The sequence below is a fragment of the Neltuma alba genome, unplaced genomic scaffold, assembly GCF_004799145.2.
Source record: "Neltuma alba isolate B1F8T4 unplaced genomic scaffold, ASM479914v2 tig00013378_pilon, whole genome shotgun sequence".
NCBI lineage: Eukaryota > Viridiplantae > Streptophyta > Magnoliopsida > Fabales > Fabaceae > Neltuma > Neltuma alba.
This window is the reverse complement of record NW_021637640.1, coordinates 66,392-91,328: the sequence shown is the minus strand read 5'-3', so window position 1 is coordinate 91,328 and position 24,937 is coordinate 66,392. Positions and strand designations below refer to the sequence as shown.

The 24,937-nt window shown below is 32.3% G+C and overlaps 2 protein-coding genes across 2 annotated transcripts; both read right to left on the bottom strand.

Annotated features, from left to right (window-relative positions):
- Nucleotides 1–102: 102 nt before the first annotated feature.
- Nucleotides 103–8,878, bottom strand: LOC114736874 (QWRF motif-containing protein 2-like). The gene is made up of 6 exons (XM_028924761.1): nt 7,192–8,878; nt 4,611–4,730; nt 3,904–4,020; nt 3,732–3,821; nt 862–969; nt 103–216 (listed from the first exon to the last, which is right to left on the bottom strand). The coding sequence occupies exons 1-6, from the start codon at nt 8,629–8,631 to the stop codon at nt 133–135; spliced, it is 1,959 nt and encodes a 652-aa protein (XP_028780594.1). The 5' UTR covers nt 8,632–8,878; the 3' UTR covers nt 103–132.
- Nucleotides 8,879–19,400: 10,522 nt separating this feature from the next.
- On the bottom strand, nt 19,401–20,360 carry LOC114736872 (putative F-box protein At5g38390). Its single transcript, XM_028924759.1, has one exon. The coding sequence runs from the start codon at nt 20,358–20,360 to the stop codon at nt 19,401–19,403; it is 960 nt and encodes a 319-aa protein (XP_028780592.1).
- Nucleotides 20,361–24,937: the final 4,577 nt, after the last annotated feature.

Genomic DNA, 24,937 nt, shown 5'->3' with positions numbered 1-24,937 from the left:
GAAAACCAAAAACCAGCTAAGCTATCAGCTCCATATTCCATTGTCGTTACCTTCTGTGTCATCTTCACCCGTGGGAAATTAAAAGCTGGTTAGTGTTTAGCAGTAAGAGTGAGGAGTCAAGAAAGATCAGTCCTACACACGTGTTGTCAGGTGGCAGCCAGTAGTCCGAACACGACAAAGTTGTATTATATGTGTTCTTAAGGTGCAATCCCTGACCTGTTATTATAATTCATAAACCAGGAAAAAGAAGCTATGAGAATACTTATACTGGATTAATGAGAACCTAAGGCTGCATTGTCATTGCCAAGTATCCTTTTCTTTTGGGATAATGAATAATTTTTTTTTTTTTTTTTTAACACGCTGATAGGAGCATTGGGTTTGCTATGGATCAGACATGGATATAAAACACAACATAAACATTACTACAGGATGAGATATAGTATTTAAATACAGTTCAAAATAACTTTCATTTGTAGTCATGTGTGTGTATTAACAAAATTATTAAGCAACTCGGAGTGTGGCAAAATCTGATGATATCTGAGTAAAATCTCATCACAGTGACAAGTTATTTCAAGGAAGGCACTTGGACTTCACTTGCCATTATTTTCAAATTTTTTTGCTTGACAAAGAACTTTATGGATAAAATGATACGAGAATGAATAAGTAATGTTCCATCAAGATTATAAAGCGACAATTATATTACGAAACTAAAACTCCAAAATGACAGTTATTTTGAAATGGAAGGAGCACAATTTGAAACACCATTTCACATAACCAGTGTAGGATACATATTGAACTCAAAAAAGAGCAGGTTTTTATGTCTTGGTCTTTAGATGAGAAAACTTGATAAAGACAGATTACCTGCATAGCTTCTAAAGATGACAAGAAATCCTTGCATTGTTCGAGGAAATGCCTTTGTTTTGCAGTCACCTTTACAAGTTCTGCCATCAGGGAGTTAGTTTCTTCCACCTGCCAGAAGCAGATGACTTTATAAATACCAATACAAGAGATAATATTAGTTTGGCTAAAACAAAACAGTATATTTAATCTAAAGACATCTATTTGTCAAAAAAAAAAGAAAAAGAAAACTAAAGATCTCTACTCAATTCCATTATAGAGTCTTCTGAAAATGTTCGCTCCTCAACTCCTTTAGAACTAATTGAAGATTCTCAGGATATTACATGGTTTATTACCATATTAGTGAAAAGCAAAACAAAGCTCTTGGTGGCTGCGAATAAACAACACACAAGCACCAATAATTCTGGCTACTTCTATCAAGACACAAGGGATTGCTCAAGGAACTATACATCAATCATTTTAAAAATAAGATAACAAAAACATGCATTTTGAACATTCAATATACACTATCTAAAAGGGATGTGGATTCTCTACAGTTATCCAAAAGCTAGAAAAAAAAAACACACACACACAATCAGGCATGTTACCCATAATCAATACCTTGTGGACGGGCAATGAAGATGGCTTAGTTACTCGATATGGAAATTTCATAAAAGATAAACGGCATATTAGCAAATTAATTCATTTCTCCTCCTCCTAACAACACTCCACAAAAATCCGAAAAGAGAAACAAACAAAGGCTTGGAGATTTGTAAATGAACAGTTGGAAGGCATTAAAGAATTTTGGGGATTTTGAAAATGTCTTATTCCATTCCTCCTTGTTATATAACTCCCACAGGCCAAAAATCAAATTGGATTCCCTTTCATTCCCTCACTATCTTCCATTCAAGCATGCCAGTGGATTACAACCGAATCAAGCAAAACCTAGCCATAGATATGTGTGTGTGTGTGTGTATTTTTAAAAAAATCAACAAACAACACTTGCTAAAGTATCATATTTACCTAAAAACCAAAAAAAGATATCTCACTATCATGCATATCATACCACGTTTTTATATTTTATCATATCATTCAATCTAATGTCAATATCCTGTAATTATGACAACATTACATGCCATTTCATTTGCCCATCAGCATAACCCTGACCCTTGAAATCGGTCATCTTCTAGGTTATGAATAGTTAGGTTTTAAGAGAAGGCATCCATTTTACTGATGGATCTAAACAATAACGTTAGGTTAGGTCACCCAGGGGAAAAAAGTTTTCGCCAAAAGTGACAAATTAATAATGCAACAGCTGAATCAGACATAATAAGTTATTTAATGGACTTGAAATATGTGGGACGGACTTGTCAACAGCTGGTTCCATCATTGATGATCAGCCACTGTGCACTAAAGAAGGTTTGTTTTTCCCGTGTATGCAGTTGTCTAAGACAAAAGCTTACCAACTACTTTATTAATACTACAGCTTGATTTGCTCACTTTGTCTGGGTGAATCAAGCATCCAATGTAATAAACTACATTACAATAACAAAAACCTTTGCCCACTATGTGTAGTGCATTAAGGCTAGTCATTTTCAAAACTGTATGGTGCATATAGGAAACTAGCAAAACACCTATTTGAGCTCCCTGTCTACAAATTCTACAGCAGCAAAGGACGCTCTGAAAATTATCGCAAATCAGGAAATGCCTTGTTAATTTAAAGAAAGAAAGCTGAATTATGACATTTACATGTGCATCTAACTAAACTAGAACCACCAAATGTTCCATGTTTCATATTAAGTAGGCGACTTGACAGTATAGTTAAAGATCAGTTTAGATCAAAACTCCTCAATGCATAACTAATTAATTTTGACAAATTTAACCAAAAAAAAAAAAAAAACAACAACAACGTAACCCTTATTCTACTTGGCGGGGTGACAAACCAAACAGACAACAGCACAAAATCTTTGACTGAATTTAAGATGAATATTTAGCGAAATAAACTTAACGGAACCCCTAACTCTGATATTATTCATGTAGCTGAATTAAAGCTTCCTTTCCTTGAACAGAGGAGAAAGGAAGGCATAAAAGAGATGAAAATGTATCCAACTCCTGGCTTTCAAGAGGCTAGGTATCCTCCACCCTGAATATTCTCTCTCCACTTATGCATCACATGGCAAAAGTGGTATCCCTTGATAGATCCTCTTGTGCCCTTCTTCCGCTACATCACACATAATCTCCTTTTAGGCCTCATTTCTCTTTTCCTTATGTAGACTTAACTCCATTTAGCATCTCTCTGGGCCATTTATTTCTTCATTACATAACTTGGTCTCAAATATCACGGAGTCCATCAAAACTCGACTAACAAGATGAAAAGGTGATAAGGGTTAAGGAGAAGTTAATAGCTGCTAGATCACAAGGTTAATTGTTATATTCTGAAAACAAGTTAAGTGCGATAATGTTTTTATATCATAAAAAAAATTTTAATCAACATTTACAAAAAATTATTATAATGTTCTTGAGATAAAATGAAAGCACGACTGCCTTCATTTGGCTTGATAAATTGGAGGCAATAATCGAACCAACCAATCAACTGAAGCAAGACTTCTAGACAAGTATAACATCTTCAGACTCGGGTACTTTCGTGAGAACTTACATATCTATTTGATTATTGACCCAATCCTATCGTGGATGGTGTAAATAAATTGACTTTCAGGATTTCTGAGTTTCTCATGACTCCTTAACCTAAGTCCCAACTCTAAAACAAAAAAAGGGTACTTACAATACGAAATTTGCTTTGTCATAACCTTATTAACACATCTTATATTGACAATTGATAGAAACACACGCCCTCTACTGAGGAGCACATTAGGAAGCAAATAAACCAAGATTACCTTTGATGAAAGAGAATAGATTGAGGATGACATTGCTTGCATGACATCAACTGCTGACCCCAAGGCATCCTTCAGATTTGGTACATCGGCCTACAAAGAAAACATTATGTGATTATTGAGAGACAACTTTGAAATGTGATTAGTGTTTAAAATAAAAGGTAGCGGCACATACTATTGCTTTTTCAATGACAGGAAGACGGAGGGTGCTGGCCTTCAAAGCTTCAGTTGCTCCAACCAAAGAACTGGAGTGATCTCTTTCTAGAAGGGCCCACTCTTCCAAATAAGAAATCTATAAGACCAAGCAAAAAGCTTCATTTATGATGAACAATAAAGATAATTAACCAGCAGTCTATTGTGATAAAATATCATCAAACACTGTACTTTGTTGTAAGGTGATTAACTAACAGAAACATCAGCTACCATTGCAGCCATTTTCAACAAATCCAATGGTGCAGAAGTATCTTTTAATTTTATCATGTGCATCATTTTTCAAGAGTTACATGCATAAGACAAGGTTGCAATTGCCCAATTGGTCTGGCCACAATCACGCCAAGTCAGGCAGGACAAAAAGAAATACGGAGCGAGGCTAGCACCCAAACCAACCCCCCAGCTCAATTCCCTCATTTAAAAAGAAAAAGAAAAAAAATTAAGGACACATGAAAATCTTGAGCTTAATATGATTTTACAGATACTCGTGTGAAAATTTTTTCTCAATGGTCATTTCATAATTTTTAACAAAATATTTGTTTAAAAGAAAAAGGCCCAGGCAGCCCAGCATATTGGCGGGCCTGGCTCTGGGCTTCAATTTTGAAACTTGATTTGGGGGAAAAAACGTTAATTACACAGGTAATCATTTAAAACCAAAATCCCAAATCTTACTTGTCCCTTCATGATGGAAGTTAACTTCAATTTTTGCCTCAGCAATAGCAACTTGATTCGTTTAAGTATGACTGCATGCCGTAGTTCTGATGTCGTTACCCACGCATTCCATAAATGCCTCTGATACAATTAAAAAATATAGGCAACTGTACATCAGTACAATTGTTATAAGGGGGAAAAAAAAATCAGCCATTTTCCATCCAAATATGAATTCACTTTTTAGATGTACAACTACAAACTAGCTGCAGAAAAACAAATTAAAGAGTTACTGCCTCAGTGATAAAAACTTAAGATATTGTCAAAATAAATCAAGCACCAGAAAACCATAAACAAAATCATCAAATGTCATAATGATTTCTGGACATATCAGAAAATGTTAAGTGATCAAACTATGTCATGTCAACATGGTTGTCAAGGACCACTTCAACCAGAAAGTTTAAAATTTTAAGTGAAGTTTCATAATTGGCTTTATTGATATCTATAGCATGCCCTCTCAAATGGAAGCCCTTTGGGTATGAACTGCAAACAAAGCACAAGACCACCATATCTTGTGTCAACTTAAATTTAATGGTAATAGAGGATGAGAGAATGAGAATGACTAGGATGAAACTCCTAACAGCTTGGTCATAGAGGCTCCGATATCATGTCAAAGGACCATTCCAACTTAAATAAGAGTTTGGATACCCCAAAGTAAGGGGAAAGGGGCAAAGTAGAGAGAGATAGAGAATGAGGTAGGCCCAACTTTTTTAGGACTCACATGGCAGAAGTGGGACCGACCACTTTCTCTCTATCCCTCTCTTCTTCACTCTTTTACTCCATAACCTCTTATTTGAGGGGTTCCAGTCTCCCTAAACAAGTCCAAACAGTTAGGTGAAGGTCCATGTGCAACTTTATTATACTCTAACTATGGCCAAGAGGTTTGACGCATATCATGATGAACATAACTATTTTTTTGAACCCAATAAAACCCATGACCTAGAAAGCCGGAGATAAGAGTGCTGAATTATCAAATTCTGTATTCTGTTCTGAATAACCATGACAGCCTGGTCCAAGACACCTTGGAATATAGTGCACACAGTAAACCAAGACAACACATTCATGGAAGAATTTTATTGAGGGACCGAATCCACAAATCAATTATTAAGAAGCCCTTAAATTTACCACTCACATAACACAAATTTACAAGTTGAACTACAACAACTTACCATTCATAATTGAAATATATTTTACACTATTTGCCACTCAAGCAACACAAATTTACAGGTGGAACGATGAGTATTTAGCATTAATGATCCTTAGAAATAAAAGATTTGTGAATTTGGTACTTAGGCATAATTTTCCCTCCATTCATATCATAAGGCCTTTTGATGACCGAGTAATCAAAACTTGCCTTTTGAATAGCCTAAATACAGGTACACGGATCAAGGCCAAAATCATACAATACATGAATGCAGATTTTTTCCCTTAAAAAATATATAGAACAAAGGTATGATTAAGTCTATTATTTAGACACTAAAATCACTATTAACAAAATCTAATCATCGTAAACATTGATTTAGCATAAAAAATTCATCGCTACAGAGACATGAAACAGGTATGCTTGCAAAAATGGAGTATTGTTTCTACTTGGTCTTCTCTATGTATGGTGAACCGTGGTCGAAGTCATAGATCTAAAATATAAGGTTCATGACTTGGTGTGCATTGAGAACAGGCTCCAAGAAGGTCCTTCCACTACATTATCGTTTCAAAATTATTGGAAGACTATTCAACAAAGTAAGTTGAATAATATCTGTCTCTGAAAAGCGATCAGAGAAAAAGTCTTTAATCTTTATACAACTACTCACTATAGAAATCATACACATTAGGTCACTGACAATTATTATTTTCGTCACTGCCAACAAAAAAAGCATCAGCACTTGTTCGTGTAGATACTAAGTCCAACTCAACTCCAACTTTAAATAGTAGAAGCAACTGGCGTGTTTTCTAATTCAATGAACCTCATGAATGACCGTCAAATAAGTTTATCACAGCCATAGAAAAACATAGAGAACTCCACTCTTCACTTTCCTCCAATGGATCTACCTTCGTTTGTAAATAAAACAAACCATGCACAGCTAGAAAATAGTGACCATCCAATGTAGTTATCAGAACGAAACGCAGGATTTGTAATACTCTCTAATATTTCACAACCTTGATAATAAATCAACAAATCCTTTATGAGATTAACAATGCTAATTGATCCAAAATCTAGCACAAAAGTACTAAAGCAAGACCTTTAACCATTAACTTAAGGCCAGCCTCTAAAACTACCAGCACAGGTTGACACATAATCACTCTATAGAGCAAGATATCTAACACAAGGTTTATCAATTATAGTTTAACAAGTCATTCTTTTGTAAATCTTATAGAATGATATAACCATGATGACAACCTCCGTAAGTTTAAATTGTTCCAGAGAATAGGACACATATGCAACCATTTTAAGACAGGAAAAAGAATCAATCTGAGATATTTATATCATCACAAGCAACTATAACCTTAGTAAACGAATATAGCTTGACTGAAGCCGTGATGACCATACCTCTGCATTTAGTTTCTGCACCATAAAGGTAGCATCTGCCCTTGCATTGGCAAACCGCCACTGCACATATCGGTTATACAGAATCCGTAACGTGTGTGCATCAAATATTCGATCCTCCCCTATCTTTCCCCTCCGGATATCAACTGAAAAACTAAGAATTGAAGGTGGATTCAAAGAATTACTATTGATGGAGCTGGCAACTGCACTTCTCACCCGTGCTGGACTAGAGATTCCCCTTGATGGTGATGAGACTGTAGATGCCCATAGTTTACTAGGAGAGGCAGGACGCGCAGTTCCTCTGATTGGGGAAGCCATAGTTCGAGGGGATGATAGTGGGCCATCACTAGTGAACTTCTTGGATTGAACAACCTTTGAAGGAGCTGTCATTCTTGAGGCAGGGCTTGTTGATAAGGGTGAACCAGGATCCTGCAAACGGCGCAGCCGACTATTAGTCTCTTGCCAAAACCTCGCAGACACAGCAATGCCACGAGGTCGACCCTTGCCAGCTCCAACACAATCTTGTGCTCCTGAAGTGCTGCCAGAGGAAACGCTGTCTGTATCAGATGCAGTGAGATCAGAAGGCAACGAAGAATCATTTACTGAATTTACATCTGAGCTCTGCTGAGCATCCTTCAATAATTCATCTTTGCCTAAATCCAAACTCAATCCCCCGTCAAAAGATGCCCTTCTACCATCACCAATCATTGATTGCTGCAACGCCCGAACCACTTTTCCAAATCCGTTTCCAACAAGCTTCTTATCACCAATGAAATCCATGCTCCTTGACAAGTGATTGGAACCCGAATTCGACTGCCTGGTCCGAGCCGGCCATCGGTGCTGGTCCATGGGTCTCGAGTTCTCGACTTGATCTCCTCCACCGTCAACCTTACCTCTAACTGCAGGCGACCTCCGCCTCTCTGGCGTTGCAGCCTTCCTGGCATTGCTCGAAGTGGGTGTCGCAGCCTTTGTCTTACTAATCGGAAGTGAAAACGCCTCCCCTTGAAACGAAACCGACAAGCTCCGCGTAGAAGTGACCAGAAGCTTCGTAGCCGCCGATACATCACCGGCATTTCCTTGCCGTAGGACAGGCGTCAAAGGCCTGTTCGGAGTCGCGGGTCGCCTACGGTCCACTGATTGGGACCGTTTGGGCACCGTAGAGGGTACGGGGGTCGATGAGGGTGCGGAATTGATGGAGCGTGAAAGGAGGGGAGAGGGGCATCTCCTAGATGAAGACGACGAAGAGGTTGAAGTGGAAGTAGAAGTCGATGGAGAAGGAGACATGTACCTGGAAGAAACCTGCCTACCCTTGGGTCTTCTTGGAAGAGTCCCATTGTCTTTCTCTGAATGTAAAAGAGGAGGCCTCGATGGGTTTCGGTGGGTCGAGGAAGCCTTGGTGTTCAGCGGGTCAGTTGAAGCTGCTTCAGAAATGGCAGCCACCATTATAAGACTCTGAAATTTCCACACATTGCCTCTAAGATTAAAGGTTTCATTCCCGAGCCCCAGCTTTTCCCATGGCCGATTGTGCTCGCAGGAGATCAAGAAATTTCAGAAAGGGGTCAGCGCAAGATTCAGCATTTCAGGGGAACGAAACAGCTGAAAAGAAGAAAGTAGCGCTGAGTGCGGATTTAAGAGAGAAAGCGAGAGTAGGTAAACGAGATTTGAGAGTGTAGAGTGCTTCACAGGCGAGCTTTCTGGGTTTTGGTTTTTGTGAATCTTTCGAGGGACGTTATGTTAATATAATGACGGTTTATTTCCCGCAAGCACTTGGCTCGCCATTCTCTTCCACATCTCAAAATGTAAATATACGACGACGTACGTAATTATGCAGTTAAGTATTTTTAAGGTTGACCACAAAAAAAATAAAATCTTGTTAAGGTGTCAATTTCTAATTTTTTTATCTACAAAAAATATTTATATTTACTTTTTGGCATGAAAAAAAAAACTATCTTTGTTATTTCCTATAACAGAAATACTAAGTTATCGGTTTGACTTCTTAAAGAATTGCTTATTTGATTCATCACTTTAATTTATTAAAATTTCCTGTGATGCTGTTTAAAATATATTTCATCTATTTTTTTTATTAAGTGAATTTATGACGTAAAAACATTCATAAATTTTAAAACCAAATAACAGTGATTATTTCTTAATAACTAAATTGATAGGGAGACTTGAAGGTAAATCTTTTAGAGATCTAGGAACATTGGCCATATTATTATTATTATTATTATTATTTTGCCAGCGGCCATGCTATAATAAAATTAAACTTTTACCATACATCTCTCGAATTGCTAAGTATGATTGGAAAAAAAAAATCATTGAACTAAATAAGTAAGCAGAATAATGAAGGAGATTCACTCAATAGCATTAATGTTATACACACTTTTAAAAGACAAGATTATCTAAAATTATCCTAATTTAGGGAAATATGTGGGAGCATCTCTTAATTCACGTATCAATAAAATGGGGTTTTTCATGATTGTCAAACTTACATTTATTATTCATATTTCCACTTCAGGATTGGCACCAAAAATATCAATTACTATTCTTTTTTTTTTTGGGCATGTATCAATTACTATTCAGTCACATGAATCCACCAACAAACTGTATAATATATATGTGTGTGTGTATATATGAAGAAATGGCGGGATTAAAATAAAATAAAGTTTTGAAGCAGTGGAGATAGCTGTCTGTCTCTGTCAAATAAGATGTTAGTGTGAAATTTATAATTAGAAACATGAGATGTTCCCTACTTTTAGGTGTCTAATTTATAATCAATTCCTTTGTTTTAAAATAAACAAATCATTTTTTACACTTTATGAAACAAAATTTTCTCATGTATTTACTTTGTACAGCGTAAAGATTTTTTTTTAAAAAAATTTAATCCAAATGAGTTATATTATCCTACTCTGAAATGAATACATTTTATAATGATTTTCATAATGCCCCCCTTTTTTTTGAAAAAAAGAAGGTGATCTATAGCACGTGAGCTCAAAATTTGTCCTTTGTGTTAGTTAACGTTACCCTAAAACATTTGTCCTGGTGTTATTATTGTCGTTTAATCAAATTATGACTGACTTATTAAAATGTCTGCTGAAATATTTTTTTAATATTAAATTGATAAGCGCACTCTCATATATGTCCAATATATATAAGAGTGTGTTTGAGAGTTTATGAATAAAATCGAAAGTCATTAATGAAATGGAGTGGAGTCGAATGAGATGAAATAGAACGGAAAGTTTAATTGGTTTGGTGTATTCTCAACTATTACATTAAAATTTAAACCGGTCAGATTTTATATTTTATAACATTTTTTTATAAAATATTTTTTTATTACCTTGTTAAATTATTATGGCATTTAATTTATTTTTTTAAAAAAATACTAACATTTTATAATTTTAATCCCGCAGAATAATGTGGGTATAATTGTAGAAAGGATTTGGCAAAATGGGATGGCGTGAGATAGACGGATTACTTGAAAGGGAAAGAGATTAGTGAGCTAACACATATTATGTGTCCATTAATTAATTATTAAATGAAATGAAATCAGGTGAAGATGATGGGTCTAAAGCTAAATATAATTTTCATAAAACCAGTTTTTTTTAAAAAAAAAATTAAAGAAGAAGTGGTTGTTCGATGATGCTGATGCAATGAATGAAATAAGCCTAAAAAGCTAAGACATAATCAAGCACAGTGCCCCATTTGTTGCCTAATTGTTTGATTTTTGCAAGCTAAGCTAAGTTTTTGCACGCTAATACTTTAATTTAATTTAATTTAATTATCATTACTATTACTACTACTATTATTATATCAATATTATGTAATTAATATTAAGATGCCCCATCTCTTTCTGTCAGTTCTTCCCTTGTAATTGCGCCATTTCAACGCTTCTTTTCCTTCTTAACTTCTTGTTCGTCTTCTCCTCCGCTCTTTATGCTACTTTCTCCAACTTTTGTTTGATCTGATCTACCTTTCACTTTCATTTTTCTCTTCTTCTATTAGCTTCATTCATAAAATATATACTACTTCCAATTCTAAGAATTAAATGAGAGTTAAATTTAGTTTTAAATATAAGACGTCAATCAATTTTTTGTTATAAATTTATAATTTATTCTCTAAAATATCTCTGTTGATTACATATATCTGTTATAAATAACTAACTTAATTAATTTCATTAATCTACTTAAATCAGTTGCGTATTATTAATAACTGGAAGTAATATGTATATAATTAGAATTAAAAAAGTCAAATGAACAATAAATTTTATTGTCAGGCTACAAGGGCAAGCTATTATGTTCCAGTTTGAAAAGGCAACGCAACGGAGCATCACCATACATTTGGGATTTTTTTTATTTCAAATTTATTTTTAATATTTTGTGGATCAGGCATTGGCAAAAAGGCCAATAGTTTGAATTCTTTATACTTAATATACATGTATTTACAAAATAAAATAATTAATAATATAAAAATAAGATGTGAATATATATTATCATGTTTTTAACCACATACATAAATGGGTAATATAAAATGATGCTATCTGAATTTGGAGGGCTCGATGTGCATGTGGTGGTTGCAATACCAACGTAAGTCCCAGGTTGAAATACGAACTTCGGAAAACTCAAGGTTAACATTAAAAAACTAAACAAATCATACTCCCCCAGTCCTTTTTCTAACGAGAGCCTATCACAAAGGTTAAAAAAATTAGGTAAAATTAGTTAAAAACAATAAAGGTATAGAAATTAAAAAAAATTTCTTCAAAATATCCTTATTTATGGACAAGAGAAGGTATAAGAAAGAGAATAAGAAAATTATTATAATAAAGAAAGTTATGAGATAGATAATGTGTGATAAAAAGAGACGATGGCTTGAAAAATAAGATAATAAATATATCAAGTATTAAAATAAGTAATTAATGTGGGGCAAAATAGAAAATTTGTTACAAAAATTTAAGACAGCTTGTAAATATTCTTATATTTAGGGACAAGAGAGGAATGATAGTTGTTGTTTATAAAAAAAGAAGAATGGAGTAATATTTATGAGCCTAATAAAAATACCTGATTTTTCAGTCTTTACAACCAAGTTTAATCTAAAAGCTTCTAAACTTTAATTAATAGAACAACCTAAGAATCCAATTCCAAAAATATATTTATGAGATATAAAAGCCGTGATTGTATGTGTAAGATGTGTGCTTGTCACTGTATATAGTGTCGTCTGATCACTTTGCTTGGAAAACATATTTTCTCTGATTTTACATATAGAAATTTAATTAGTATGTAGAAATTAAATAAATAAGCTATTTTAACTCTTTGTTAAAAATGTATGTTGAATTTTAATCATCTGTGTTACTACTCTTGTATTTATGACCAGAAAGTAATATTTTGACAAAATCAGTGGTCCTGAAAGGACAAAAATTTATAAAAATTTGAGCTTGATTACAGCCCTATCTTCCAGTTACTTATGATTATTAGTTACTTTTCTGGATCTATTTATAAAGCATTTTTAGCATATTTTATATAGATTAAGAAAAACTTTAAATTATGTTAACTCCTTATTAAAATATAATAAATTTTTAACTTTATCTTTATTTAATATATACACTTTTAAAAAAAATAATTATCTACATTATAATAAATGAAGAACAAAGTAATATATTTATGCTAAAATTGTAATGAAATGACTTATAAATAGAACAAAATTTTTTTTTCCTTCTCTACCTTATAAATAGTATGTCAAGAGTAGGTAATAAGCCACCTTAACGACTAGATCAATGAATATATTATAAAGGGGAAACATAGGTAGACAAGTAGTAAGAATTAATCAATGAATAATGTTGCCGGATCTCAGGGTTTGTTTTGCACGAAATAAAAATTTGAAAGGCGAATGAAAATGTGAAAACTTTCCCATAAACATGGAAAATTTTATTTTCAACCAAGCAAAATATTTATATATATTTATTTTTTGATCGTTAATTGTGATTTCTTGTTAATTAATTACGCTCTGCATTATAAAGTTTGGTAAATTGTGTGAATTTCCAAGTCTTTACTTGTTATTTTAAAAGTTATAGAACCTATTACTTCATTACTAGTACAATTTTATAAGTTTTATATTATTTAGAGCTTAAGTATTTATTCAATCTTTAACTTTGAAATAATTTTTTATTCTATTATTATTTATTCTATGTACTAAGCCATCTGCAAATAATTTTGTCCAATTACTTATATATATATATATATATATATATATATAATGCGCTCCATTGGTATCTATTATTAAGAGGACAGATATATTTCATTACTTTTTTTAACAAAAAAATAATATATGCTGAGGATGTGAGGAAAATTTTAATATTAAAAAATAATTCAATTTCAAAAAGTAATATTTAAAAAATAAAGAATATAATATGCTTTTCATATATCCTTTTGGTATAGTAAATTACTTAAACGTAAATTAAAATCTCTCCGGTGACTCAAATAAAAACTCTGTTCAAGATATGACAGAATTAGATTGCTTATTACTACCTAATAATAGCACAAATAATCTATCTTTGATTAGGAGCTTAGTTAAACCTATAATTAGCCCATTAGGGAAAAGAGGACAATAGAGTTAAAATGATTATGTTGGATTGATCAATCCATAACAAATTAATCACAGAATGATGAGGAAGTTAGGTAGGCATTTATCAATCCATAACAAAGTAATTAAGGCTCACTCAATGGAATAAATAATTAATTGATTAAGAAATATAACTCACATTACCCGCTATAGAAAATGCCATTAATTAATTTTGTAGGACGTTAAGTACCCAGATGCTTCTTCTTTCCAGGCAAAAGCATATGATTATATATTTATTTTTATTTAATTTTTTTCTTGTTTAAACTTATATAGTTAAATACTCCTTGAAGCCAAAGATTCAAAGACTATTGTGAATCGATTTGTTAAAATAGCTTCCTTTAAGCATTTGCTGAACTTTATTTAACTGCACCTCTTCTATTTTATGGTTTACTTACGCTATGTTTTGGATTAAAACTTGGAATCCAGATTCACTTCGAAGGACAATTAATTAACAGATATGGAACGTTACGTTGAAGCATATATTTAATCTTTTGTACTACGTGTTGTAATTGATATCTTAAAGTATATATATACCCTAGAGAATTAAGAAAAGCAATCCATCCATCCATTTATAATCTAAAGCTAGCTCTATTTTTGTGAGAGCAACATATTTTCTTATTCTTCACTTTTCGATCAGATAAATAAGCTTCAGTTAGGCTGTGTTTGGGTGACATCCCAAACCATGGTTTGGGGAATAAATCATCCAAACACCCATCCAAAAACCAAAACCATGGTTTTGGCTCCAAAATCATGGTTTTGAAAAAAGCAAAAATTTTTTGCTTTTGGAGAAAAAAGGGAGAGTGTGAGAGCCTATAGGATATGTATCTTGTTATTTTTTTTATAAACATATTTAATCTTATATTTTATAAATATATATACATATTAATTATTTATTAATTATATTATCTTATGTATTACTCCTCCGGTCCTTAATATAAGATCCAATTCTTGAGTTGGTTTTGGTCCTAAATATAAGACCCATTTCTCATATTTATTAATTTTCTCTAAATTACCCCTATGGATACCCCCTCAACCATAGTCAAGTAGAAGAGGAAGAGGAGGTATTAAGAAAGATGATTATGATGTTTTAGGAAAAATGTGTCACTTTTCTTATAATTAACTAACTTACCTAACTTCCTTAATCTAATCAAATTAGTTAAATGGGTCTTATATTAAGGACCGGAGGAGTATTAATTATGTTAATAAAAAATATATTATTAACAATTTTATTCCTTCAAATTAAAATATATCATAAAATCTATTTTTTCTGTAATTATCATATTAACTTATGTCTTTTTTTTTAGTAATTTGTATATATAAAAAGTGCTTCTGATAACAACTATCCAAACACTTTCACTTTTCAAAATCACTTTTTCATAAAATTTATTCTTTCCAGAATCTATTCTTCCCAAAATCTATTCTCCAGAATTACTTTTCCAAACCATAGTTTGGGTTTCATCCAAACACACCCTTAATTAAGGTCCTCATGAGCTATTAAATATAATATACTTTGATTATCGCAAGAGAGAGAAGCCAAAAAAAAAAAATCTGAATCTAACAAACAGTGACGTAATAAGACTAAGCGAAACAATGTTTACGAATGGAATCCTTCTCCTATCCCATTTTCCTAGCGTGAGTTCCTCAAAATATGAATTAAGATATAAAGTGATTATAAGAAAAACACACTCATTTGTGTTTACTTCTAATATCTGAATATAACAAAAAGTGATAATTCATAGCTGATCAGCTCGCCTAAAACATAAAAAATAAATAACTAATTTATAAAAATTAAAAAATTAATTAAATTAATTATGTATAAGAAATATGTGTTAGTTTTCTTAAAATGTCCATTTTTATCATTTGTATTGGATATTATTCTACTCTCTGATGATGAAAAATCCTTTTAATACATACTTAATAAGAAAAATTGAGGAAAGAATTAGAAATTTTGAGAGTCAGAGTGAGTTAAGATATTAGGTTTAGGATCGGATAACAAACCCTTTTGGTAGCTCAAATATTGAAAATAAGTAGTGGGGAGTATTGTACATATACAATCATATTTTAGTAGCTCTATATATATTTCTATTTCTCAAGTATACAAAAAAAAAATTGAACAAGAAACTAGATGTCACATTTAGTATGGGAGGCAGTAGAATCCAAATTAATGATCAATGTGTAGTGGTTGAGTAACAAAATTTGAGGATGAAAAGGTATACATGACAAAATCAAGTTGTTGCGGAATGCCTTGAAGAGGAAGGCATAATATTTTTGAGGGCAGCATGAAGTGAAGGATGGGTTGGTGGAAGTTATAAATGAGAGCGTGTTTGGTTTTGAGTTTTAATTCCTCATCTGGCCATGCACCCCACTCCCCACCCTAACTACCACTTGGCCGCTGCTTTAACTTCAGCTTCCTAAGTGAACGTTTTAGGTTATGTATGCGAGGAGTCGTCTCATAAAGTACTATTTTTGCTTCTTAATACTAGAACCAGACAATTAATTTAAAAATATTAAGAAAATTAATTAAATTAATTATTTGTAATAAACATGTATTTGACTTCATAAACTAATTTATTTAATCATATACATTGGAACTATCTCTCTGGTTTTGGGAATCCCTTACAACTAATAGTAATATTTTGAGATAAAAATTATAAATTTTGGAGATAAAATAAATTGAGATCTTATATTTAGAATTAAATTTAACACTCCAACTCATTTTTTTATTAAGTACCAGAAGTAGCATAAAAATAATATTTTGAACGGATACCAAACACCACCTTAGCTCTCCCACAGGTTACTTCGTTTTCGCTAATAGGGAACAAGTATTGATGTAGTTGATAAAAATGTGAATCATATTATGCAAAGACTTGAATAAAAAAGACAACCTAATATAATCATGATCATTAATAAATTAAAATTCATGCTGTACATCTTTGCCAAGCACCAGAGAAATATATATAATTTAGTTATTAGAATAACAATTTTTTAGCCAATCAAAAAGAGACTAAATTAATTGAAAGCGCAGAAGAACCACTCTCCAAAGAGTTCAAATAGAGGGTAATAAACTCATGATAAGGAGATGGATAACTAAGAGTCATCTCTTCCAAATCCATGCAACGCGTCTTGAACATCCCTATTATAACAGCCATTGAGTAGTACAAGCTTCTTAATATTCTAAACTTCACTTTCTTCACTCCCTTTATTTCCTTCCATTTACTTCTTTTCTCACACATTCTTACTGCTCCCTTAAATATATATTCCCCAGGAGGTGAAGTTGCCTGAAATACCAAAACAAACTAAATTATTGAACTACAAACAAGATTTTTTTTGTTAAGGATCGGACGTAGTATATAATATGCGTTAGCTAACTTGAAAGGCTAAATCAACATAAATGTTTGAATATATAAATTGAAATCATAGAATTAAAATTGATTGTTTTTGGTAAAACTATGAGCAAAAATTGTTAAATACATCAAGTATGGGAAAAATGTAAACACACGTACCGCTTTAGAATGGGGTAAAGGCTCAAATTCATGGCTTACAAAGGTTAGAGTTTCTAAATTTGATATTCTTTTGAGGAAAGTCACTAGAACATCCCCCAAATGAGCATTATCCTCCTCTTTTGGATATGAATTGTAATAATAAAATGATCGTTCAACACATATTTCCAAGTGGCGAACATTTCCAAATGAAATGGATGGCTTCCCATGTAAATCCTGCAAAGCGATTAAAACAAGAAAAACCGGTTCATTTGATTTTTCATATATAATATATTAGGCGCTAAAATTAAACTGCACTAAGATGATTCCAATGTCAAGATACTCGTGTGGCCAAAATATTCCCGCAGTAATAATTTGAATGGTAAGAAAATGAAATTATACACATAACGCAATCGTGAAGTGCATTTGTGGAATTGAATTAATCTTATTTTATGTTATTAATATATATTACCTCCCATTCTTAATATAAGAGTTAGTTTAACTTTCAATTTATTCCTAAATATAGGATATTAATCACTTTGTTTCTCATATTTAACTATTTTTTAAAAGTAATTTCTATAATAATTGCACATGTTAAAAATTTCATTAAATAGTAATTTTAGCTAATGTGTATTATTAGCAAGAGTATTTGAGATGGAAGATAATATCTGTTACAAATAACTAGCTTAATAAATTTATTTAATCTACTCAAATTAATTAACTAGTACTTATATTAAGGATAAAAGAAGAATGTCTCCATTTCATTCCCTCTCCACTTTCACTCCATTTATTATTTTTATCATTGGATTAACATCCAATGGTTGGGATTTAATATATTATAAAAATATTATTATAATATTAATTAAACAAAAAATATATATAAGCAGTCAGAAATTAATATGCATACATTACTACTAGAATTTTATTAAAATATTTTATAATTTTTTTGTTTTTTATCCTATGCTTTTTTATTATAATAATATCATAGTGTTTATTTATGTATAGATTAAAGTTATTTATATATATTTTTATTATTTAATATTATAATATTGTTATAATATATTAAATTTCAATATTAATCTAATGCTGCAGATAGTAAATGAAGGAAAGTGAAGAAAAAATTAGATGAAAAATATTATTTTCCATATTAAGGACTGAAGCTAGCATTTGTTTTAGCGGTTAGTTAAGTGAATCACAAGTTTAGGGGCAAGTGGATTTCGTTAGGATTATTTACTCAGTCAAGTGTTTAATTTTAAATATTTTTATTAAATATGTTCCGATTTGTTATTTTGCTCAGTCATGTGTCACAGAGCCTAAATTGTAGGAGTCAAATAAAAATCCACTAGGTTGTTAAGGATCCCAACATCTAGGGTCTTATTTTTGGAGTCGGTTATTGCCTACATTTTATTTTCTTTCTTCACATATATAGTATTCGAGCCCTATAAATAGAACGTTGAGAAATAAACAAATTATTTGATTCAACTGGGCATTATATTCCCTTATTATTGGCTGTTAAGATTAATAGAGTGAATTAACTTCAGGTTGGACTGGATTAGATTTAGACCACAGCATCAGGTTTTTACATACCTTTATCTTTGGCTATTAGTGGGATGTGAGTGAAATCCTTACCTCAACTCTCTAATAGGTTATTTTATTTACTGCCTCTTATTTTTTCCTTTACTACCGTTTTTACCAAATGCAAAACCTCCATCCTATTTTTAAACCATTGGATATTTTAGGAAGATTAAGTTACATTCGTTATAATTAAATAATTTTTTTAAACTTTTTTAATCAACTAAGTAGCTCTTAAATTAAAGACTAGAGGAGTATTAGTTTTATGGGAAAAAAAACTTAAGTCAAATTTTGTATGCCTATCATGTCAAATTCTCTAATCACTCGTATTTTTAAAATATTAGTATTAGTATTTAATAACATTTAATCATGAATTCACATGAAATTAAATAAAAAGGATAAATGATCATGTATAATTAAAAAAATTTGACACAATAATATGCGTGACATAAGTATTGTTCTTATTTTTAATTTTTTTAACTTTACTTATCTAATGGAATAGAATCAACGTTACAGTTATAAACCATATAATATGGGAGATCAAATAATTCAAGAACTAACCTTGAGCATATACGTATCCATGTGCTGCAGTTTTGCCCAACGCATAGCCTCAAATAATTGAATGAGCAAATTCAAATTCCGGAACTTCAAATGAGTCATAACGGCAACATCCAAACTCTTGAACGTCCTTCTTGCATCATAACGAAGTCTTGGAAGAGCCCCTCTCCAGCTAACCCTTTGCAGATTAGGCGCAGAGATCTCAACTACAATCTCATCATCGACCTTGTAACTTAAGGCTCGTAGGTTCTCAGTGATAATCCTCACAGCTTTGAAGTTGCAACAATATTGAATGGTTAAATCCTCCAAACACGAGCTTCCTATTGCAAGTTCTAATTGTTTTGCTGAGGCCCTCGCGGTGATAGAACAAAGGAATAAAGTTTTCAAGGATGGGAAACTCTCAGAAACCCACTCACCAACTGAATCCTCAGTTTTAATAAATCGCATATGAAGAGTCTCGAGGGAAGCAATTTTCATCATCTCAGGAAGCTTCACCCAGGCGAGTCCCCTCATGTTAAGTTTCAGAACTTTCAGGGACTGAAATCTGGGGAGGCTTCCAAAGATGGAAGGGAGTTGGTAATAAAGATAGAGTTCGTCGACATGAAAAGTTCGAAATAATTTATTGATCCACTCGTCGTGAAGGCTACGGTGTTGGGGTATCTTGCAGAAAGATGAGAAACAAAGCTGGTTAATATTGAGAGCATGAGGAGGACGACGTTGGAGAAGAGTGTTCATGAAGTTGAAGACATGTGGGCATGCACAGTTGCGAACACGAGGATTAAGATCAGGTTCAGAAAAGAAGAAGGAGGGGGCGGTCGTGCATAGGGTTTGGAACCTCCTGGACAAGACGCTCAATCTTGCTATGTTTCTAATGCCGAGGAAAGAGAAGATGCGGTGAAGAATTTCATCTGGTAAATTGCTCAGTGAATATCCTGCCTCTACTTCTTCCATTGTGTGAATCCCTAGCTAAAATTATACACAGCTGGCATTAATAATGAATGAAGCTTGACGCTGGGTTTCAGCGTTCGTAAGAGTGATGGTTGTGGTGAGATCTACAAAGTCCGAGTACAATTTGAATAATTCAAATTTAAAATTTTTGAGTAATAATTTTTAAATAATAATTTTTTTGTAAAAACAGATAGTTGAGGGATTATCTTTGTACTAAGTTATGTACCCATCAAAATAATTTTTTAAGAAAATAAAATTAAAAAAAAATAAATCTAAGATAGTGAGCACTAAAACTCAATCCAAAAACATGGACAGATAGTCATAATTTAAATTGGCATGAATCACATTAAGCTAGCAGAAAATTAGGAATCTATTCACCTTATTTGAATAATTGAATGCCTAATTGTAAAAATTTACAGGCGCATCCCTAACTTATTTTCATGATCTTTAAATCATATCGATCAAAAGGCCCCTTAAATCAGGAGAATAAATCAGATACATATACACACACATATATAACGAAAACCGATATGATATCGAAAAATATAAGATAAGTTGGCCAAAAAAAAGATAAATATAAGATAGGAATAATCTTTTCAAATTTTGTTTAGATTCAAAATATTATCTACAAATAATTAATTTTCAAACTTTTCTAAATCTAAATTTAAGATTTCCTATTTGAATTTGTGGCTTATATTATGCCCATCATATATAGCTAGACAGATCAATTCAACATAAACAAAATGAATTCTTCATATAAATTTAGAGATAAAATGTTTTATAAAAAAAAAAAGAAAATAAAGAGGGAGGAGAGAAAAAGGTACCTGCGAAGTGTTTAGAGGGAGAAAATGACGGTAAAACTCAACCGTTGGCTGGAATTTAATTGAGGATTTGAGGGCGACACTACTTATTTGTATCATTAATATGACGATATATTAAAAATGTGAAATTTATCATATTTTAAGAAACTCTGCCTATTCTAATTTCTATATATTAGGAAACAAGTACATTCCAATATGCCAGGAAATATTCCCTAATTGCCTTCCAAGTGAGAATCCCCACATTAAATATAATCTTAAGTAATAATTAAATTCTAATTTAATTTATGTTTTAACTAGGTGGGAAAAAAAATCTAATTTGACTCTAATGCCAGTTGGTATAAAATGTGCAGAAAAGAGAGTGGGGGAGGAATTTTTTTTCTTTTTTCATTCCTAGATGCGATTAGTACATTTAGGGGTTGGAGAGTAGCTGTTGATACCAATTTTTATAGTTTATACAAGAGAAAAAGAGAGAAATTGTACCAAAAATTAAATATTCTCACTATTTTTATGTATTTAAAAATTATTTAGAAAAAGGTTAAACAGTATTTTTGTTTTGATTTTTTTAAAAGTAATATCGCTCCGAAAATAGTAAAAACAGAGCAGTATATAATTGATTCACTTTTGTTGAGGTGGCATGTTTATATGCCGCCTGCCTGACCTTTTTTCCATGTCTGTATGACATCTACCTTACTTTTTTTTACATGTCAGATTTTGTATTAGGAAAAAATAAAAAGAAGTTGCCTCACTGATAATCTTGATTTTGGTTGACCAAACGGTATTTAAAAAAAAGAAAAAGAAAAGGCAAAACCAAACATAACTGTGATCAAATCATCCATTTTAGATTCCTGTTGAGTTTAAGATACGAGTCTTCTTCGTATTTCTTCACCATTGTCGGCAAAAAGAATGAACAATAAATATATGCACTGATTAATTTTGATCCTAAAATTTACAGTGTTACACCAAAAACTACACATTTCCTAGCCTGTTAGTTCAAAACCAAATATCCGTTATGAACATAAACCCAGAAGGAAAAAAAAAAAAAAGCAAACAGGAGCAAGAAAATGATTCAGAAAAATTGGATGCCGTCAATGGGAGCAAGTGGTTGTCGTTTTGATTTATAAATCAGAATCAAGTTCAAAAGTTGATTTCCCTATTTCAAGGTTAAAAATTTCCCTAATATTGCAATGAATAATCTAGGGAGAACGAAGATTCAAAATTGCGATGTTGTATACCAATTCGTCGTCTTCTCCATTTACAGATTTCTGAGCACAAGTAATGGAATCGCAAATAATTTGGGTCCCAAAAGAAAAAGAATAGCAGGTCATTGGTTTCTGAAATTCAATCAAGCAAACAAGTTGGAAGAGTATAATCAAACCTGAAGCTGTACAACATATCCTTACTGTATCTCTTGCCTGGGCTGCTGTTTCTTTGGCAAATAGCAGGGAAAGGGAATATCGGCTCCTCCTGCTGCTACTATTTTTTGTCGAACTTCTTCAGATGCAAAGGAGGAACGGATCATCAGGAAGCTAACGCGAATTGCACTGAAAGTATGTTAGACGACGTCGTCTGTTTTGAGAGGAGTGGTAATACTCTCGCTTGGGACGTGATTAAGGTCGTCACCGGAGGACGACGCCGTCATGGTGGGCTGCAAATCGGCATCTGAGATTGATAAAGGGGGTGTTTGGATAGAAACCAAACCATGGTTTCAGAAGTGCTTTTACAGATTACGAAGTAAGTATGTGGAGGAAGTTATCTCGTTTTGCGGAAAAGTGATTCTGAAACCTAGGTTTTGGTTTTGCCAAACACCCCTGAAGTAAATCTTTGGTTGCCTTCTCCCTCTATGCCCCACCTAGGGTTTGAAAGTAAGGGCATGTTTGGCATTTTACATTTTATGTGCTATTTTTGATGGCCTGGTATGATATATGGCAAAATAACTTACCTAGAAAGGAATAATATGCTCCGTGGCAGAGCCATTTCATTATAAGTGGGTCAACAAATGTTCACCGTTTGGGTCTATTAAGACATGTCAACATTACTATGATTTTGAAATTTTCAGAATAATATTGTTTCAAAAAATACTTCTAAATACACATATTTCTTTCACAAACAAAAATATATATTCACCCTTTAAAAAATTAATTTCATTGTATTTTAACTCAGACACAATTGCCTAAAATTAGTTGTCCAAAAATTTGTATATTTGAAGAACACACCAAAATAAATTTTACAAATTTTCTATAATGTAAAAATAACCAAAATTAAAATTCTCTAAATTTAAACAATTAAAGCCCTTTACATAACAACTTTTTGTAGTGTTTTTATTTTCAAAAACCTAATAAAAAGTAAATATTACAATATAAAGAAAATCTAAATCCATAGTTACGGTAGCCGTGAAAAAATTGAAACAGAACATTCCATCAAAATTGGGACGGCCGCACGATTTTTCGAGAGACAGAGATCTCGGAGATCTCGTCCCACGGTGAACAACCCTAATTCTTGCATACATAAGAAACCACTCACAACTGAAGCCACAACATCACATATAAGAAGCCAATTTCTTGAGATTGGTGAACCAACACAATTCTTGAGCGGCTTAAACCAAATGTTTTAAGTACTTAGTAAATCAACTCATATAGATATGTTACCTTTATTTATAGACTATAAATAAGATTTTATAATTAGAATCAGAAGTGATATTATGGTTCAAAAATACTTAGAAACTTCAGGTCAAAAGAAGAAGAAGAAGAATGCTTAGAAACTTTGTTGGCAAAAAAAAAAAAAAAACAAGGAAAGAAAGAAACTTTACCTCTCATATTTAGAGCTTGTTTGAATTTTATTTTAGTCCTAAATATAAGATCTCAATTCATTTTATCTCTTATATTTATATATTTTTTTAAAATAGTTTTTTTAATGATGATAGTTCTATCCAATATACTTGATTAATAAAGATATTTTAAGAAAGACAACACTTTTAATCTACTTAAATTAGTTAATTAATTCTTATATTAACAATATGAGGTAGTCTTCACCAAAAAAAGAATAGGAGGTAGTAATAATTAAAAAAAAAGAGCCTTTTGATAATTATGTACTATTTCAGTCCATGGCTTTCAACATGACACCTCATCACACCCTCTTCTATCACATGGCATTTCGGGAAGTTTTGGTGGGAAGCGAATCATAGTTTTAAATATAATTTTACAAATATGTATATTAAAATATTTTTGTCTTGACTTACATAAAAATATTTTTAAAAATTTTTTTAGCAAACTGAATACTAATACTACTTTCATTCCTAATTATAAGACATCATTTATAAATAATGTCTTATAATTAGTACAGAGGTAGTATTACACCTGCCAAAAATTAATTAAAAAAAAAAGCTTGCCTTACTCATCCTTGACATACGAAGCTTGGCTTTCGCTACTCTCCTCTCCTTCTGTTGTTGCTTTGTCTGCGCGGCACTGCTTTTATTGATTTTCCCCTTCCTAGTCTACATGATTTATTTCTTGACCTAAAATCGCCGCAGTGGCTTCGTCTTTCTTCATTGTATTAGCTCCATCCAGTGGCCCACACCCTTCCAGCATTCTGTTGATCTACTCGAAGTTCGCCAGTTAGGTACCTCCTTTTCCATCTGCAGTAGCTACGAGGTTCCTTTCTTGAATTATTCTGCCCCATGGGAATGCATTTTACTAAAGTAAATGAATTTAATTGGATGTTGTGCTCCTTGTGGACGGATTGTGTAGTGTTTATGTCTCTGGA